This window comes from Solanum stenotomum, chromosome 11 (genome assembly GCF_019186545.1).
Source record: "Solanum stenotomum isolate F172 chromosome 11, ASM1918654v1, whole genome shotgun sequence".
In the NCBI taxonomy this organism is placed as follows: domain Eukaryota; kingdom Viridiplantae; phylum Streptophyta; class Magnoliopsida; order Solanales; family Solanaceae; genus Solanum; species Solanum stenotomum.
Genome location: NC_064292.1, coordinates 5,619,998 through 5,638,518, shown reverse-complemented (window position 1 = coordinate 5,638,518; position 18,521 = coordinate 5,619,998). Strand labels below are relative to the sequence as shown.

The 18,521-nt window shown below is 31.0% G+C and overlaps 2 protein-coding genes across 2 annotated transcripts; both read right to left on the bottom strand.

The window, feature by feature from the left end:
• Window positions 1–3,870: 3,870 nt before the first annotated feature.
• Window positions 3,871–5,230, bottom strand: LOC125844234 (E3 ubiquitin-protein ligase PUB23-like). The gene has a single exon (XM_049523509.1). It carries the CDS (start codon window positions 5,156–5,158, stop codon window positions 3,872–3,874), a length of 1,287 nt encoding a protein of 428 aa, XP_049379466.1. The 5' UTR covers window positions 5,159–5,230; the 3' UTR covers window position 3,871.
• A 5,332-nt stretch (window positions 5,231–10,562) lies between these two features.
• LOC125844229 (BEL1-like homeodomain protein 3) lies at window positions 10,563–16,734 on the bottom strand. The gene is made up of 6 exons (XM_049523503.1): window positions 16,586–16,734; window positions 15,345–16,408; window positions 13,687–14,060; window positions 13,194–13,254; window positions 12,176–12,446; window positions 10,563–11,299 (listed from the first exon to the last, which is right to left on the bottom strand). Exons 2-6 carry the CDS (start codon window positions 16,281–16,283, stop codon window positions 10,821–10,823), a joined length of 2,124 nt encoding a protein of 707 aa, XP_049379460.1. The 5' UTR covers window positions 16,284–16,408; window positions 16,586–16,734; the 3' UTR covers window positions 10,563–10,820.
• Between the last annotated feature and the right edge of the window lie 1,787 nt (window positions 16,735–18,521).

The following is an 18,521-nucleotide window of genomic DNA, read 5'->3' as shown; positions in this document are numbered from 1 at the left end:
GTGCTGAAACTGCTCGAAAAGCGTGGACTAAACTTGTGACTGCTTATGCTTCTGGTTCAAAGCCACAAATTCGTGAGTTAAAATCTCAGTTGCATAATTTATAGAGAGAGAATGCAAGTATTGAGTCATATATAATAAAGGCGAAGGGAATTTCGGACAGGTTGGCGGCCTTGCAGCACCCAATTTCCAATGATGATTTAGTCGAATTTGTTCTTGCTGGATTAGGACCAACTTATCGTCCTTTCACAAGATCACTTGAATCACGTCAAGAGGAGATTTCTTTTGACGCTTTATATGGAATGTTGTTGAATGAAGAACGTCAATTAAAATGAGATAAAACTCTTACTGTTATTGCACATACGACACAGTTTACCCAGAGTTCATTCACTCCACATCGTGGTCGTGGGAGAGTAGGAAGAGGTAATCGAGGTCGTGGACGCTATCAGAATCAATGATTCTCTCAGTCGACTCAAAATCGTGCTTCCCACCAACCCTCTAATCCAATACCTTCAGACATGTCACAAATTGTTTGTCACAACTGTGAAGGCTAAGGGCACATTGCACGAGTCTGTCCCTCACCAAAAACTCCTAATGGAACCAGAATATCCAGCCGCCCTGCCTCACATTTGGCTAGAACCCAAACCTCACCTACACAGAATTGGTTGATGGATAGTGGTACCACGCATCATCTTACCTCTAATCTTAATAATCTTGCTATTCATTCTGAATATCAAGGTCCTGAAGAAGTCACTCTAGGTAATGATTCTAAATTACCCATATCTCACATAGGTAAAAGTTTCATTAGTACTTCTGATAAAAATTTTAAACTTGATAATATTCTACATATTCCTACCGCTACTCAGAATTTGGTCTCTATTAGTTCTTTTGCCAAGTCTAATAATGTTTCTGTTGAATTTTTTCTTGATCATTTTTTGATTAAAGACTTGGAAACGAAGGGGATACTACACACCGGCCCGAGTACTGATGGACTCTATTCTCTTCCGGTGACGAAATTACTCTCACCAGCTTCCTTTGCTGCTTCTCTTGGTGTTTGGCATGCTCGTTTGGTGCATGCATCCTATCCTATAGTTCGTCAAGCGTTACCGGTTGTTGTTTTCACGTCTAGTAAATTATCTAGTTTATGCACTGCTTGTGCTATTAGTAAGAGTCATAAAGTCCCGTTTAGCGAGTCTACTTTTAAGGCATCTGGCCCTCTTGATTTAATTTGTTCAGATGTGTGGGGCCCTGCCCCGGTTGTTTCTAATGATGGTTATTAATATTATGTCATCTTTTTTGATCATTTTAGTAATTACACTTTTTCTTCGCTTTAAGTCTGAAGTTCTTTCTATATTTATCCAATTTCGTACTATTGTTGAAAAGTATTTTGGACGATCTATTAAATCTTTTCAAGCTGATTGGGGAGGTGAGTTTCAAGCCTTGACACAATATTTACGTGATAATGGGATTACACAAAGATCCTCCTGTCCCTATACTCCCGAACAAAATGATTGTGCGGAATGAAAACATAGGCATATTGTTGAAACAGGGAGAGCACTATTGCATCATGCTAATGTTCCTTCTCGTTTTTGGACTAATGCTTTTGAAACAGCCGTGTATACTATTAATAGACTACCTACACCTCGGCTACAACGTCAATCCCCATTTTTTGTTCTATTTCAAACAGATCCTGATTTCAAATGCATTTCTCCATGAGCATTTAGATGAGGTTGTTTATATGTCGCAACCTCCTGAATTCGTTGATCCATCTCGTTTTGATCATAGTTGTCTACTGAAACGCTCTCTTTACGATCTGAAACAAGTACCTCGTATGTGGAACAAACGATTAACTGATGCGTTTTTCTCTCTTGGCTTCTTGGGTTCCAAGACTGATAGCTCTTTATTCTACATATCCACTGCTACTGATAAGTTGTTTTGTTTGGTGTATGTCGATGATATATTGTTAATGGGTAATAACTCTGCTCGAATTAAGTCACTCGTTACACAACTTCATGCCCAGTTTGTTGTTCGTGACCTTAGCACTCTTTCTTATTTTCTGGGCATTGCAGCAACCTGGACCAGTGAGGGATTGTTTTTGTCTCAACGTAAATATGTTGAGAACCTTCTTAATCGAGTACATATGGCTGCTTGTAGTCCTGTTTGCTCACCCATGCAACCTGCGTCGAAGTTATCCTCTACTTCTGGTGTTCCTTTCAATGATCCTACTTTATATCGCAGCATCGTTGGGGCACTTCAGTACCTCACATTCACTCGACCAGACATTGCTTATGCTGTGAACAAAGTATCCCAATTCATGAATTGTCCCTTGGATGTTCACTGGATAGCTGTGAAACGTATTTTAGGTTATATAAAAGCTACTGCTTCCTATTGACTGTTCTTTAAACGTACTTCAAATAACTTGCTTCACGGATATTCTGATTCGGATTGGGGGGGAGATGTGGATGATAAAAAATCCACCACTAGTTTTGCTATTTTTCTCGGTGATAACCTGATCTCGTGGTCTTCACGTAAGCAACGAGCTGTCTCTAGGTCCAGCACTGAGGCTGAGTATCGGGCATTAGCAGCAGCTACATCTGAAATTACCTGGGTTGAATTCCTTCTTTGGGAGATAGGTTGCTTTACATCTACTGTTCCTATCATTTGGTGTGATAACCTTAGTGCTACCTACTTGACAGCTAATCCCATTTTCCACTCTCGTACCAAACATATGGAAATTGATTTTCATTTTGTTCGCGATAAGGTTCGTGCTAAGTCACTTTCAGTTCGATATGTGAGTACTCATGATCAAGTTGCTAATGTGCTCACCAAGCCCTTGTCAAAGTCTCGTTTCCTTGATTTAAAGAACAAGTTGACAGTAGTTCAGCACCCTACTCAACTTGAAGGGGAATGAAGACAGATGATGCAGCGTTTATAGTCCAACTAGGATTAGTCTCTTATCTCCTAGTTTGTGTTGGTTTTGTTACTGTACTTGTGTAACTATAGGACTCTTAAGTTAGACTCTATATATATTCACTCATGTACATCACATATGATATATTGAAAAGGTTCTACAATAATATGTTATTAATTTTATTTATTAAATTTAAAACAATTATCGAAGATATTCTCACCAATATCATATCTATGAGACACTTACTCTGAAACATGTACTTAATATTTCCTTCTAAACTCGAATTAGTAATTAAATATTCTTTTATTTTTAATTAAATGTTCGATTATGATATCATTTTTATTGATAGGGAATATTTTATCCCAATGCATGAAATGACCTCCAGAGACATATAAATTAGTCCAATTCCAAAACAGATACCATACATCACGTGATAAACAAAAATACTTTATTCTATTGTTTTACAATCATAAAAAATTTGTATATTGTTATAATTATACAAGAAGTGGGAAAATTTAAAAAAAAAAAAAAAAAACTCTATTTTATTGTCTTGTCAAAAGATTAAAATTTGAAACATGTCCTTATTTTTTCTTCTAAACTCAAATTACTAAATTGTACATGGTATTGAGGTGGTAATTAAATACCTCTTCATTCTTAATCAAGGTTTGATTATAATGATATTTTTATTGGTAGAAAGTGTTTTACTTCAAATTATAAAATTGTCTCCTGCTAAATACAGATTAATCAAGCTCCAAAGTAGATATCATACAATTAAAAAAAAACACTCAAAAATGAGATAAACAACTAGTGCTTCACATATATCATTGTGATTTCCAACGATCCATATATACAAATTTTGATTGTTGTTTTACAATCATAAAAATGATGTATATTGCTATAATTATACAAGAAGGGGAAAAATACAAAATACAAAATACAAAAAAAAAAAAGAAAAAAAAAACTCTATTCTATTGTCTTGTCAAAAGATAAAATTTGTATACATGGAGAATTACTCCAAATATGTGAATGTGCTCTTAATATCTCTCTTGCTTTTTCCTTCAAATGAATTTCACAATTTGATTGCATTACCATACAAATTTTTGACACTCCCCCTACTCTCAACATCTCCAATAAAACTTCTTTTGTGGCTGAAAATTTACAAATTAAACCAAATATTTGTATTGCATTATCATCTATAGTTGCACTAATTCTCAATGTCCTCTTTGCTACCAATGCAATTCCAGCTGCATGTTCCAGAAATTTTGCCCTCCCATCAGCCAAAACACACAAATTAGCCAATAGACAAAACCCTAATTCACTAACCCTTTTCTCAGGGTTAGTTAATTCGAGCTCGATGAGCTCGAATATGGCTCCTGATTCGATGATCTTAAGCTTGTTGCGCCCCCACGTACATACGCCTATTAGCACTTGTAGGGCCGCTTTGGTTGCTTGCTGGGAGATGTAAGTCTTGTTGTTTTTTCGTAATGTGTGCACTATTTCCTGGAAAAATTCTGAGTCTAATCCTGATAGAAGATTTGAACTAGAGACCTCTATCACGTCCTTCAAGACCATCATTGCATGTGTCTTGATGACATTATCGTGACAGTTGTTTTTCGTTTTGTTTTTCAAAATCCATAAAATAGCTTTGACTAAATCATGATTATCCTTCACATGATTCTTGTGATCTTCATGTGATGGATTCCAAATTGAATGAAAAATCCTTAAAGCTTCTTCAAGTCCAGGAATTAATAATTTCCTAAATTTGTAACTTCTCACAATAAAACCAATAATAGCCTTAATTGCACCAACTTCCTCCATGCACTTTATATTTTTCTCATTTTCACTAACTAAATCGTCCATTTTCCTCAAAGCATTAACACAAAGTTGTTGATCACTATTACTATTATTATTACTATTATTTACCTGGCGAATTAATCGAAGTACATTCGATTTATCCATCGGATACTTTGGCGTTGGGATTCGGTCAACGCCATTTTCCGCATTGACTATGCACCATGCTTGAATTAATCGTCGGAGCATATGATTTGGAGTCAACAACTCGATGTCTTTAGGCAAATATTGCTTTGTCACTGGGCACGTGGCGGTCACCACCTCTTCCTCCGCCGTGTACAACCACATTTCGATACATTCTCGATCGTACGTGATCCCGGTGACCGTCGTTACCGGATCTTTCATAATTTGTAATGATATAGGACATAAAAAATATTGTGGTATATCTAGTTCTTCCATATAACTTTTTTTTTCTTTAGCTACAAAAATAAAATCAAGAACCTAATTCTATATATATAATGAAAAGAGAGAAATAAGATATGTTCAATGATTTTTTTCCCCAATTTTTTGGTATGATAAAGTGGCTAATATAATGTATGGAAGTTTGAATGAGAAGGAAGAATGAAGACTAAGAAAATTCTAGATGATATTTAATTATTTTTTTAAAAAAAACTATAGTATTATTGTTGGAAGTATTTTTTTTAATTTTTAAATTTGGTTTTAGTGGTCAAAGGTTGAATAGGACTAAGGAGGTGGTGGCTAATTAAATCCCCACGATAAAGATTAAATAATTTGAAAAATAGATATGAAAATCTAACATTTTTGTTGACTTTTTAATATTTGCCACGTGGAAGATAAATCATAGTCGACATGAAAAAAAAAACACCAAAGTCAAAGGTAATTAATGGAGTGTTTGATTTATTTTTGGAATGTTTTTTTTTTGAAATTGGAATGATAAATTGAATTTGCTTATCATTTGATATATACCAAGTGCATTGTATGATTGTTTAATTTGAATTAACTTTAATTAGATTATTTATTTTGTTATCCACCTGGGCTAATTTTCGTATTAGATTGATTAATTCAAATTCAAACTGAAAGGATTAGTAATCGATTCAGTCCCCCTTATTCAAGATTTTTTTGATATTTTTGTGACTCTATTACTATTAAATTAGATTCACATTGAAAGTGAAAGTGCTAACTACATTCTCGGAGCTTTTTTGTGACTTCATCACTTTTAAATATTGATTCACTTTAGATATGAAGTGAAGCGCACTATCGAAAATAATTATATTCTCGGGACTCAAATTGAACCCAAGACCCTGGTTAAAAAAAAAAGATACTTATCACATTATCATGATAATATTTGAAGACCATTTTAGTGAGAGATAAATCCAAAATTTAAAAATTTATATAGAGACTTCAAATTAATATTATAATAATAACAAACTAAATTTATAATTAAATATTTATAAATAAAATATATTAATAAATGTATATATTAAATTCATATAAATTCATAATCAACCTTCTAGATTCACCCCAAACTTTAATTTCCATATTCATGCACTTTTGCCCCCCCACCCCCACTTTGCTTTACATGTATAAATCGTTTCATCATGTGAATAATATAAAATTAAATTAGAAGTTTGGTATATATGAATGAAAATCTAAAAGTAATTAATTTCGGCTTGACCCACCGTTACTTTGTTTTTATTCGAATATATGTTTTTCTACTTGTTTATTTTTTTCTTCATTAAAGATGGAACATGTTTTTCACCATTTTGTGACGTTACTAGTCTATTTTGTAAATATAAAATAAACGACATTGAAAATTATCTCTTTTTATCTTTACAAAATGGAAATAAAATTTGAAAAAAAAAATATTTAATTACAATTCAGTTTAAAAATATAATATCCGGTTAAGTGACGTTTTGTTAAAAAAAATTGAAAATTTAGTTGACCTATCACTAATTAATACAAATGAATTTTGCTCTAATGGCGATGAATCGAGGCGAAGATCGAAGCGAGCGAATTGATTTGTGAGGATATAGCTTGGTGTGCGAATATGCTAATCATTTTCAATTCTAAAAGTAATCTTAACCACATATAAAAATAATGAAAGTAATCTTAATCACTCACCTCCATTATTTCTTCTTTCCTTTTATATAACCTTATCTGTCGTGGCGAAATCAGAAATTTCATTAAGAATATTTAAGATTTAATATATATATATATATAAAAAAAAAAATTGACTTCTATATATTTTTTAACTTTTATATAAATAATATAATTTTTCAATAAAATGAAGTACCTATCTTATCTGCAAATCAAATATAAATTTAGTGTTTTAAGTTATCTAGACAATTTCAGTCAAACAAATCAAGCTTCCATTTTTGACTTAAAATGTTTGATTTTCAATGTCCTATTTATTGATCTTTTATTATTTTTGTTTTTTTTATATGAACTAGTCAAGATGAAAAACAGATCATATAGTGCATTCCATCATATATTACAACTAGCATTTATTGAAAGTCAACTTAAAACATACCTATAAATTATAATTGTACAAAAAATGAACCAATCAAAAATTGTTATACTTTTTTATATATATATCATAAAATTTTAAAAAAAAAACTCATTTGATACTTGGTTTGAGATCCAATAAATTTAAATTTGTACTAAAAAGTCTTACGTGAAAGTAAAACACCATCTACTATTTACAACGCTATTTGTAGGGTACCCATTCGACCGCTTTTATGTAGGGTTCATCGATTAATCTGAAATCGTATCAAAAAAATTTCATTTGGAGGGCAAAGCGCTATATATCAAACACGAATCTATTTTCAGCCATTCAGGAATTTACTTTAGGAACCAACTAATCTTAAATCTCGCTACAAAAATCTAATTTAAAGGATAAAATACTCTCTACGAAAGTTAACTTCGATCCGTTTTTAAGAGTACTTATTTTGACATCTAATTATTTCAGATTCACAATAAGAAATTCATAATAATCTAAACTCAGTTTTTATAATTTTTAATTACAAAGTGAGATCATCTTAAAATTATTTTTGTATGACACAAACGTGGGGAATTGAACAGATTTATGGATATAAAATAATTTAGCTTAATAATATTTATCTAAAAACAAACATGTAAACTGGTTATTTTTAAAATAATAATTAATATTGGCAAAATGTCCCTACAAAGAATATTTTAAAGTTTCAAAATTAAAAAGTATGATTGTCCATATGTGAAATAAAAGATTTGTTAATCATGGTAGATTTGTATAGTGCACCTTTTTTTTTGTCCCAATATTTATACTTTTGGTGTTTGAATTGTGGAAAATATTTCAATCAGTATGATTTTTCAACAGTGAATTTTGAAAGTACAAATTCCAATTATCTGGCATGCATCAAAGCAAAGAACACATGTTTGAAAAAAAAAATCCACTTTTATGTCCTAATTAAATCTAGAACGTATAAATTTAAAATCCTGAATTTATAATTATCGTAATATATTATTTGGATTAAACATCAAGGTGTTTGTTTAGTATAATTTTTTAATCGTGGCGATAGATTGTTCGAAACTTAACACAGTAGGGCAGCCGGCAGAGTTATTAATTATAAGGGGAAAAAAGTAGGATATAAATGATTTAAAACAAAAATACCTAATCACATCAAATTAATCCTTACATAAAATTACATAACAACTATTTGAACAATACGATATTACAAAATTAACTAACAGTGAAAATAATTTAAAGAAATGACACAATACAACCACACTCTTAAATACTTCGGTATGTCTAATTATAATTATTGAGGATACATTTTTCCACAATAAAAATTAATTCAAAGAGAGTAAAATACTCATAAAGACAAGAGATAAAATTTTTATATATATATATATATATATAAATATTCTACTTTTTCTAGACTCTCCATATAATACTATGCTAAATTTATTGTCGTTATTATAAAGTAAAATACACTCTCAGACACACAAACATTTAGGATATTAACACCAAACGGATTAAAATTTTGCATAACATATTTGAATATAATCCAAAAGAACAGGAAAAAATTGCTCGAACGGTAAACATCTATTCTTTCATTTTAAATTCCAGTCTTCACCGTCCAAATAAGACTTCTAGCACCACTCATGACCGTTACCATACCTTTTTTAAAAATAATAAAATAAGATAAACCAACATTTCTTTAAAAAAAAAAAAGGACTATAGTTTAGTTTTTTTTTTTTTTAGGTTAGATCAATTTAATACTTGGAGACTAAACTACGACATGTTGGTATATAAAATATGGTTGATGGAGTATAGTCCCAATCACTTGAAAAATAGTGTATAGAAACTATCTAGAAGGATTTTAAAGTTGATCTAAATAGTTTAAACTATCATTACTTGCGATGATTTGACTAAGCATATAAGCTGATCAAAATAATTTATGAGCAACTTTGATATATTTGTGTAAAAATGAAGCTAATAATTGACATGGTTTAAGCCAAGTTCGATGATTATTAAGGGTCGTAATTAAGACTAGTTAGTAAAAATTTATTCACACTCAAATTTTGCACTAAATAAGTATTAGGAAAACTTACATAAATCTCATTAGTTCAGGAGTCAATTACTTAGATATACTTTAGTTCACAATATTATGCATCTTACTAGATTTTGGTGCCTCCAGATACGTTCGGATACATGCATCTCAAAAGCATGGAGTCAAAATTAGGTGTAATTTGTTCTGAATACATTGTACAATCAGATTCCATATATCTGAAATACATAACAAATCTCGCTTGCCGCCCTCACATCTCTCCCATCTCGCTCGCCATTCTCCCATGTATCTGGTATCTCAGATACATGTGAATCACATGTATCTAAGTGTATTTTCTTTAATATATGATACAAAACTCTTAATCCGTGGTAAGATACATAATATTTTAAAAGTACACGTGATAACAGTATATATGATAGTGAAGTATGTCTAATTATATAATTTTTCCAATATGCATTAATTAACATGTGTTTGCACATCTATTTTAACACATAATCATGATTAGTGAACTTTGAATATGAGCATATGGAAGCCAGAAACAAATTAATCCAAATTTGGCATAACATATATTCATCCCAGTCCAACAGGGATGAATGATGATAAGTTATGTTGTTCAGACTCCTCGAAAATGTCACCGCGCCCATGTTCATGAATCCTGAAAAAATGCATTACTTTTAAAAGTTCCGACACATATTTAGCGATAATTTGTCTCAATTTTTTTGTTACTGAACAAGAAGGAAGGTGTTCCCTTCATAACAAAACAACCCTTATTTATTGTTCTTACAACTAATAACAGTTGCATCTGAGACAACTTGTGCACATCTCGACTAATTGTCATTTCTGCACATATTTTGCATCCGTTATATGCTCCATGTAGCTCTGTATAGTAAGGCTTGGACTGATGGAAAAAATTAATCATCTAGAATTTTTGCATCCGCTAAAAAAAATGCTAAACTCAACAAGACCATTGTGATCAAATATAAACTCAAGTAAAATGGGTAAGTAGGTGTAATTCCATAGCTTGAAAAAAAAAATCAAACAAGAGAAATGTAAAATAACAACTTCATCAAACCCCATTTTACATGACCAAAAAATAAAGCAACCCCAACAACAACATAACTATTGTAATCACACAAGTCGAGTCTGCAGAGGATAGTGTATATGCAATTTTCGGGACAATTCTTTTGAACTTGTTGGGAGATAATCAGAGAAGATATATGCAATCACCTGGTTTACATATATGCAAATTGAAACAAAAAGAAGCACAAAATTTACAACATACTATAGTTTGCATATATAGATTATTTTTTCTTCTTCTTTGGTTGCATGCAACAACTATAAATAATCCAAGCTAGCTAGTTATCTCAATACAAAAATAACAACAAAAGTTGTATCTCCATTTAAGAAACTAGAAGTATAACCTATATATAATAACTAAACTTTCTACCTATACATATTTATATGATCACTAGATCTCAACTCCCCTTCTTTTATTCAAGGCCTTTCATGATGTAATTTCAAGCTGATTTACCTGCAAATTATATATATCATCAAGAAACAAAATCTTGTAATAGTTGAGTGGCGTATCGCTTTCCACTATGAAAATCAATGTTTTCATAGCTAATATTTGGATGATGTGTAGGTTGATTGTAATGATTTTCCAATCCAATGTAATTGTGTTGGTTTTCAGAATTTGGTGGAAGCCCTAGAGTAAGAGAAACATGACCATTTCCTTGATGAAAAGTTGTTGTTGTTGTTGCCAATTGTTCATGATTTTGATTGTTGAACCTTGTTCCAAATTGATCATCCATTGTGTAATTTGGAGTCATTAGAGAATAACATTCTCTTGTTTGTGTGTTGTTGAACTTTTCGCTTTTGATTGTCTCATCTTGGACAACTTTATTAATGATTTCTCTTTCCATTGAGAGAATAGTACTAGTTGAACAATTTTGCATCTCATTTCTTGCCTTTTTGTTGTTCCTTTGATCATCAATGTTCTCCCTGTTTAATGACCTAATGAAGGAGAAACCTGTTTAGACAAATTAAACATGTTAATTAGTTAAACAATATAGAGTCACACTTTGATAAGTAACACTTGTTACAATAAATAAAAAAGTACTCTACCTAGTTTTATTGTCTTTTGATCTAACCTAGGTGTTTAGAGTGTGTGACCATCTAATTATCCTAGATTGTTTATTAATTGAGGTATATTAGTTATATAGATGTTAGTCAAGAGTGTAGTCTCACATTCACGTAAGGTTCGAAAAAAGGTTGCATTTCAAGGAGTGTGATGTAGACAGTCTATCCTAATGAGAGCTCAGCCAACTCCACAACTCGAAGTTGTGACTTATATAGGTCACGTGGAGATGACTTTACTGTTACTTCAATACTCAACTTCAAGAGTGTCTACATGGTCCATGAAAGAATCATACCCCAAGGGGACAACCTACCTTGATGCAAATTAGTGACGCCTTCTACGACTTGAACCTATTATATGTTTGATATGTGTAGCCATCTAATCATCCTAGATTATTTATCAATTGAGGTACTACGTAGCTATATAGATGTGTGAGTCAAGTGTGTTCTTTTCTAAGAGTTATTAGGCAGTTTGGTGCGTGAAGTATTTCACATTCATGTAGGGTACAATAAAAGGTTGTATCTCAAGGTGTGTGTTGTAGACAGTCTACCCCGACATGAGCATCAACAACGCAACCAATTCCACAACTCGAACCTGTAACTTATATAGGTCAGTGGAAACAACTCTACCGTTACTCCATGAAAAGACCATACCCCAAGGGGACAACCTACCTTTATGCAAATTAGTGATGCCTTCCACGACTCAAAACCTATTATAGGTCAAACAACGACAACTTTTAAAGTGACTTTCTTATATATTCCAACTAACCTGCAACCGTCTGAGCCGGAATCGAACCTCCGCCACCCGTCGGAGATGTTGAAATGGTGGAAGTAGAAATATCATTTGGAGAAGCATTATGAATAATATTGCTACTAATTGGTAATTTCTCTTGTGGAACACTTGATTTTGAACCAACAATTTCATTGTTATTAGGCTCAATATTTTGTTCTTGATTGTTTTTCTTCACTTCTTCCATGTACATTTCTTCTACCATTGGCTTCCATAGTCTAACTCTAGCATTTATAAACCAATTTGATACCTGCATTTTCAAAAATATTTTAAGAAAGAATAGACGATCGACTTTTAAAACTTATAGTCTAAAATAAGTACTCTTAAGTACATATTTGTGTGACTTGCTGCCAAATCTTTCTATAACATCATTGTTTATTCTAGATATTTTTTGTCTGATATAGTGAAATATTGTTCGTAGAGAACATATACTACATGACTTTAACATAACATGAAACACTACATTAAAAATTATATTTATAACATTAATTAATTAATTAATTAATTAATAGCAATAGCATAATTGTCACTACATATGTGTTTTTAGTGGTAATTAATACTTTTTGTAAATATATCTACAGTCTATAGCGATAATGGATCCAATGAAATTAACTAATGCCGATAAAAGCTTTAGTATTCTTTATTAATATGCATATTTTATTGCCGCTAAAAGTTATTTTTTGTTATAGTGAAAGTTGGTTTAAAAAAAAACTTAGTTTGTTATAACAAGATGTTGTTACGTACTGTTATATAGAGAGGTACTATGACTGTTGAGAATTTTAAAGTTATATTGTTCCTAAATTGAAAATATAATGTTTTTTTTATGGCATATTCAAAAAATTGGTTGTTATAATAAGATGTTACAGTTATATAGAGAGGTACTATGATTGTTGAGAATTTTAAAGTTTTATTATTTCTAACTAAGAAATAAAACGTCTTTTTTAGATATGTTAAAAAAATGCGTCATATAAATTGAGATGATGAATTTTTCAAGAACCTGGCTCCTTGTTAGCCCTGTTTGCTTAGCAAGCATGATTTTATCTGAATCTTTGGGATACCTGCAAGACAAGAAATATATAATTTATTTATTGAAATTTAAAAGAAATGGTACGAGTGATTTAATTTAATTTCTTTATAAAGGTTTCTAAATGGTGTATAAAATTGTTTTTTTTTAAAAAAAAATAGAGATTGAAGTTCATTTCTTATAGGTAATATAAGGTGTTAATTAAATCTATCTCATTTAAAAGTTTAAATTGTTATTTTTAAAAAAATTATTTGTATTTACTTAATTAGTCTTGTATTTGCCACTTCAAATGCTAGATTGCGTGTCTGATTCTTTCTCATATACTCTAGAACAATTGGTTATTTTTCCTAATAAGGAGAACAAGCGGTGAAACATGTAGGATGTTGTGATTGTTTTGTTTAAAATCTTAAACTATTAAAAGACATGTATATTAATTTACTTAATTACGTCTTCAACAAATACTTACGGATGAAGAAAATGCTCGAAAAGCCAAGCGCGGAGAACCGAAACCGCTCTTTCGGGTAAACCTCTTTGTGGCCTCCATGCATTGGTTTGCATCATCCCTAATTGTTGTAGTGCACGTTGTTGGCGTAAATGATGATCCACAAATTTCAACTTTGATCCTTCAATTTTGCCTCCAATGTTCTCTTCTTCCCCTAAAGTTTTACTTGTGTCCTTTATTTGCCCAGAAATTGCATCTTTTAAACATCTAAATTGCTTTGAAATTGTGTGCAAAGCAAGTTGTGTGTATGATTTTGATGATCCAATCCCTGTTGTTTGCTCAAATGATGTTGCAATCATTTGCATTTGGTGATGGTATTGTCTATACCTTTGATCCACCTATAAAAAATTCAAAAAAAATACAAACAATAAAATAAAAATAAGTAGACTGGTATTGATCATGTCTCGATGGTATCTAATTGAAGTTGAAAAAAAATATATGATTATATGAAGTTGAAGTTGAAATTGTTTGAAGTTCTTAGAGTGGAAAAAAATACTCTTTAAATCGATTTTTCAAACTTCAAATTCTTTATTTCAAGTTCAAGTCGAAATAACTAATGAAATTATAAAATAAAACTTGATTTGCAAAATAATATTTCATTATTTCCCAATTGATCAATTGTGTCCAAATGATCATCAAGTAATATTATTCGAGTCCTGAATATGAAGTCACTTTTACTAAAAAGCATTTTAACCTCCTAAAGTGAGATAACTTTCTGACGAATATTTATATTAGTTAAGCTTCAAAACAGATATCAAATAGGAATATCAAAAATATAAATTATTCCAAAAGTTTTTTCCTATGTGATTATCTCAAAAGAAAGGTAAGAATATTTCCAAATTTGAAAGGTTCTAATTAAGTGATTGAATAAGACCACGTGCCTTTGATTTTTTGTCAACTCAACAAGACATATTAGGTGTATTACCTTTAACTTTAGTTGGACCCCCAATAGAAAAAAAATTAGAACCACATATATTGTCTAGCTTATAGTTTTATGATGAACAAAATTGTACCTTTGAAATAAATCAATAATTATTGCTAGTATATATGAATCAACAGCAACTTGAACCCTCCCCCTCCCCAAGAAGGTAAAAAAAGTAACTAAACAAATAAATAAAACAAAGAAATTAACATTAAGATATACAAATTTGTACACTTTTTGAATCATTTAATAGGAGTTGATTTTTCAGATTGTCATAATTTATCAATAGTTTATTATCTCATAATTAAAATTACTCTTTATATTGAAAAAATATTAAAATCTAGAAGAAGATAAGATAATAACTATTAATTGGATAGTCAATCCCATTTAATTGATTTCACTATTGAAAAGAAAGTAAAATTTCAATGGACGTTTTGTTGTAAATTCGATTGAACAATTTTTAGATTATTTAATTAATTTCACTACTAAAAAACGTGAAATTCTAATAGATGTTTGATTGAAAATTGAGAATTTCTTACTGACCAAACATCCGTTAGAATTGTGTGTTTTATATATAGTAGTGAAATTTGCCTAAATGATCAAACTCCAAATCAAGAAACTTGATATAAATATATGAATAATTTGATTAATATATATATGATTAATTAATTAATATATGAATAATTAGAAGTATATATACCTCATCAAGCATGCTAACAAGCTTGGCTTTCTTCATTTGAAGTTCTTGTCTTTGAGCTGTAGTAAGTTCAACAACAATATTTTTTTGGCTGCTACTTTCAACATCATCACTAACCAAAGATATTAATTCATTGTCCAATTTGTGTTTCTCCTTTGCACCAACCTCTGATAATTTGATGTTTTTTCCAACATTAACAACTTCATCAAGAAGATCTTGTGCAACTTTTAGGTACTTAGAACCCAATATCATCCCATTAGAAATTGAAAAAGACGATGATGCCCCTAATCCTCGAGTATGATTGGTATTTGTTCCTGGTGATGGTAATGGTGATGATGATAGTATTCCAACTTGATGATTTGTTGTTGAAATATCGCGGTGGTCTAGTGGAAGACTAGACCTGAAATTCATTTGTTGTTGTGGAGAAAGGCTTAGAGAAAGACCTTGATGGTGCGCCTGTGTTGGTGACACCAACCCCGGTCTTTGGAACCCTAATTGGGAAGCAAAGTCCGTGGTGGTGCCTCCCCCACTACCTGAGTTGGGAGAAACCACCGTGGAAGACGGTATATGTGATTGACTTCCATTTCCTTCTCCTCCTCCACCACCTCTAGGGGTATTTTGGTCACCAGAAGTCCACAATCGCGATAAAAGGCCATGATGAGAGGTCGGAATTTCCTGAATGGAAGGGCGGTTAGGATCTTGAAAACCAGCTGGCAGGGGCACTCCAACCAAGTGCCCCTGCGCATGTGCTTGCAAAGGGAGGGACACGTGGGGAAAATTCCCCGCCGCCACGGAATTCAAGAAAAACATGTTGGCTGATTGTTGTTGGTGCTGATGATGATGATGTGTGTCAGTATAGCCTATATAATTAGGGTTCATCAAATAAAGTGTCTGCAGACCATCAGCTTGGATTTCTGAGCCTCCTTGATAGTACATAGCCATAAATTTCACAACCAATCAAGAAAATTACACTCCTTTTTTTTTTTTTTGGAGTTCAAGTTTTTAAATATTTTTTAAGAAAATCTTGTTAAAGAAAGTGACTTCTAGCACTTGGCTGATGATGGAACCTGAAATTAGAAAGTAAGATAGAAAAAAATTATAATAAATCCATGCAATACCCTAAAGATAGCAAACATTTTTAACAAAGAAAATTAAAATAATATATGATGGGTTATATACAATTAATTAATCACTCAAATATGAAAATCTTGATTTTGATATATATGGAGAAAAATTGTACTTACATAAGTGACATATATGAAGGCAATATCAAATATCTTCAACCATATACTAAACTGAAATATTTTTTAAAAAATAAAAACAAGGAGGAAAGAAAGTTTTCTTATTATAATTGGGAGAAAGAGAAAGTGAGAGATTTTCTTAAAACTCCACAACACATAAAGGGGAATATGAATAAAGAAGACATGTTTATTTAGTGTAAGCGTCCCAACATATCCTCCTTACGCCCACCCCCACTCCCACCCTCACCCCACCCCTCAAAAACACAGTAAAAAAAAATTCAGTAAGAATCGTTAGTATAAATATTTTTTACATTATCAGGAAGGTTATTTAAAAACATATTTATAGATAAACTTTTTTAAATGTGAGATTCGTAATTTCACAAATAAAACATTTCATAGATAAAGATGACCTGATGATTGAATTCTTTTAGTAATCATGAATTTAATTTATATATAATGTAAATAATTTTTTATATTATATCAAGTTACCTAAATGATGTTACATGTTTTAACCCTTCATAAAAATGTAAACTTTCAATTTTAAAAATAAGATATTTTACTTGTTATGACAGATAAATATATTTTTTTATACTAATAAATATTAGTTAAACTCGATAGTAAAGGGGTGGGGTGGCGGCGAAGGTGGGGGTGCGGGGTTCTTGTTCTTTGGATATTTTTTTTAATAATTTTATTTGGTGTTAGGTACATACGTGTGATGGAAAAAATAAATAGACCCAATCTTAATTTCACTATTATAAAATGATTTGATGCTGGCATAATTTAGATATTTTTTTTCAAAAATATCTTTAGAGAGAAAGAGAGCGTACGGTGAACACTAACAAGAAGAAAATAATTACGAGTAATGATGAAATGATTAAGATTTTTCATCTTTATTTAGAGGTTATAAATTTGAATCATATAAATAAAAAAATTCTCAATAAGTTAGACTTTCACTTTTAATAAGTTTTTCTAAAAACATCAGTTTAAATTAATCAAAGTCTCAAAATAAATACTCGACTTAAAATTAGATGAAGAAAAAAAACATTAACTTAAAGGAAGTAGGCCATAGATATATGAAAAATGAGGAAACGTCTTTTTCCACCAATTTGTTGGGTCCATATATAATACATAATTGATTATATTAGTTGCTAGAAGTCCCTCAATTGTTCTTTATTTCTACTTATGACCCTTTTTCCGATGGTGGGGAGTGGGGGTGGGGTGGGGTTCCTAGTTGATTTGTTTTTCTTTTCTCTTTTCCTTGGGGTGGATCGAATCTGGGTTTGAAATCGAACTCCTTCTCAAAAATGAGGCAATTAGATTGAGATTCAAAGAAGTTTAAAATTGAATTAGTTAAATATATAAAAACATATCATTTATTTTGGGGGTAAACTAAATTTTAAAAAATATCATATAAAATAAGACAGGAAGAATTGTAAGTACTAACTAATGATAAAAGCAAGATTTTCACTTAAGAGAACATTATCTTCATCTAATGTATATATATATATATAAAAAAAATCATATACAATATTCTTTTTCGATTAAAAAAATTCGAATGAAAACCCTTTCTCCCGATAAGTACCTAGGTCATGGACCATATGACAAGTTCAACATGAAAAAAAAGTGTCCCTCCATCCCTATCCTCCAACTCCAAGAAAGTTAAATTATTGGATTTTATTATATACTCTATAAATAGTATATAATAAGTGACATTCTTGAAGTACATATAAAATCAAGGACCAAAAATATACTTCATAACTCATGTGCTTGATAGGGAAATTACTCTATAAAATTAATGGGACAGTTAGTTAGTTACTCCTTTTCTGAGATCCAAGAATCATCTTTCATAGAATTGATTATTTTATTGAGAAGAATAATTTGAATTATTAGTTCTCTCTCTTCTTTTTTTTTTGCTTTTTTTCATGAACAGCATTTTGTA

What these genes read in the sequence shown, in the direction of transcription:
- LOC125844229 (XM_049523503.1), bottom strand. Translation starts at nt 16,283, where the DNA reads ATGGCTATGTACTATCAAGGAGGCTCAGAAATCCAAGCTGATGGTCTG. An exon ending in TTGTTAGCATGCTTGATGAG is followed by an intron (nt 14,061 to 15,344) that starts GTATATATACTT and finishes AATTTTTTATAG; the next exon opens with GTGGATCAAAGGTATAGACA. An exon ending in TTCGAGCATTTTCTTCATCC is followed by an intron (nt 13,255 to 13,686) that starts GTAAGTATTTGT and finishes CTTGTCTTGCAG; the next exon opens with GTATCCCAAAGATTCAGATA.
- LOC125844234 (XM_049523509.1), bottom strand. Translation starts at nt 5,158, where the DNA reads ATGGAAGAACTAGATATACCACAATATTTTTTATGTCCTATATCATTA.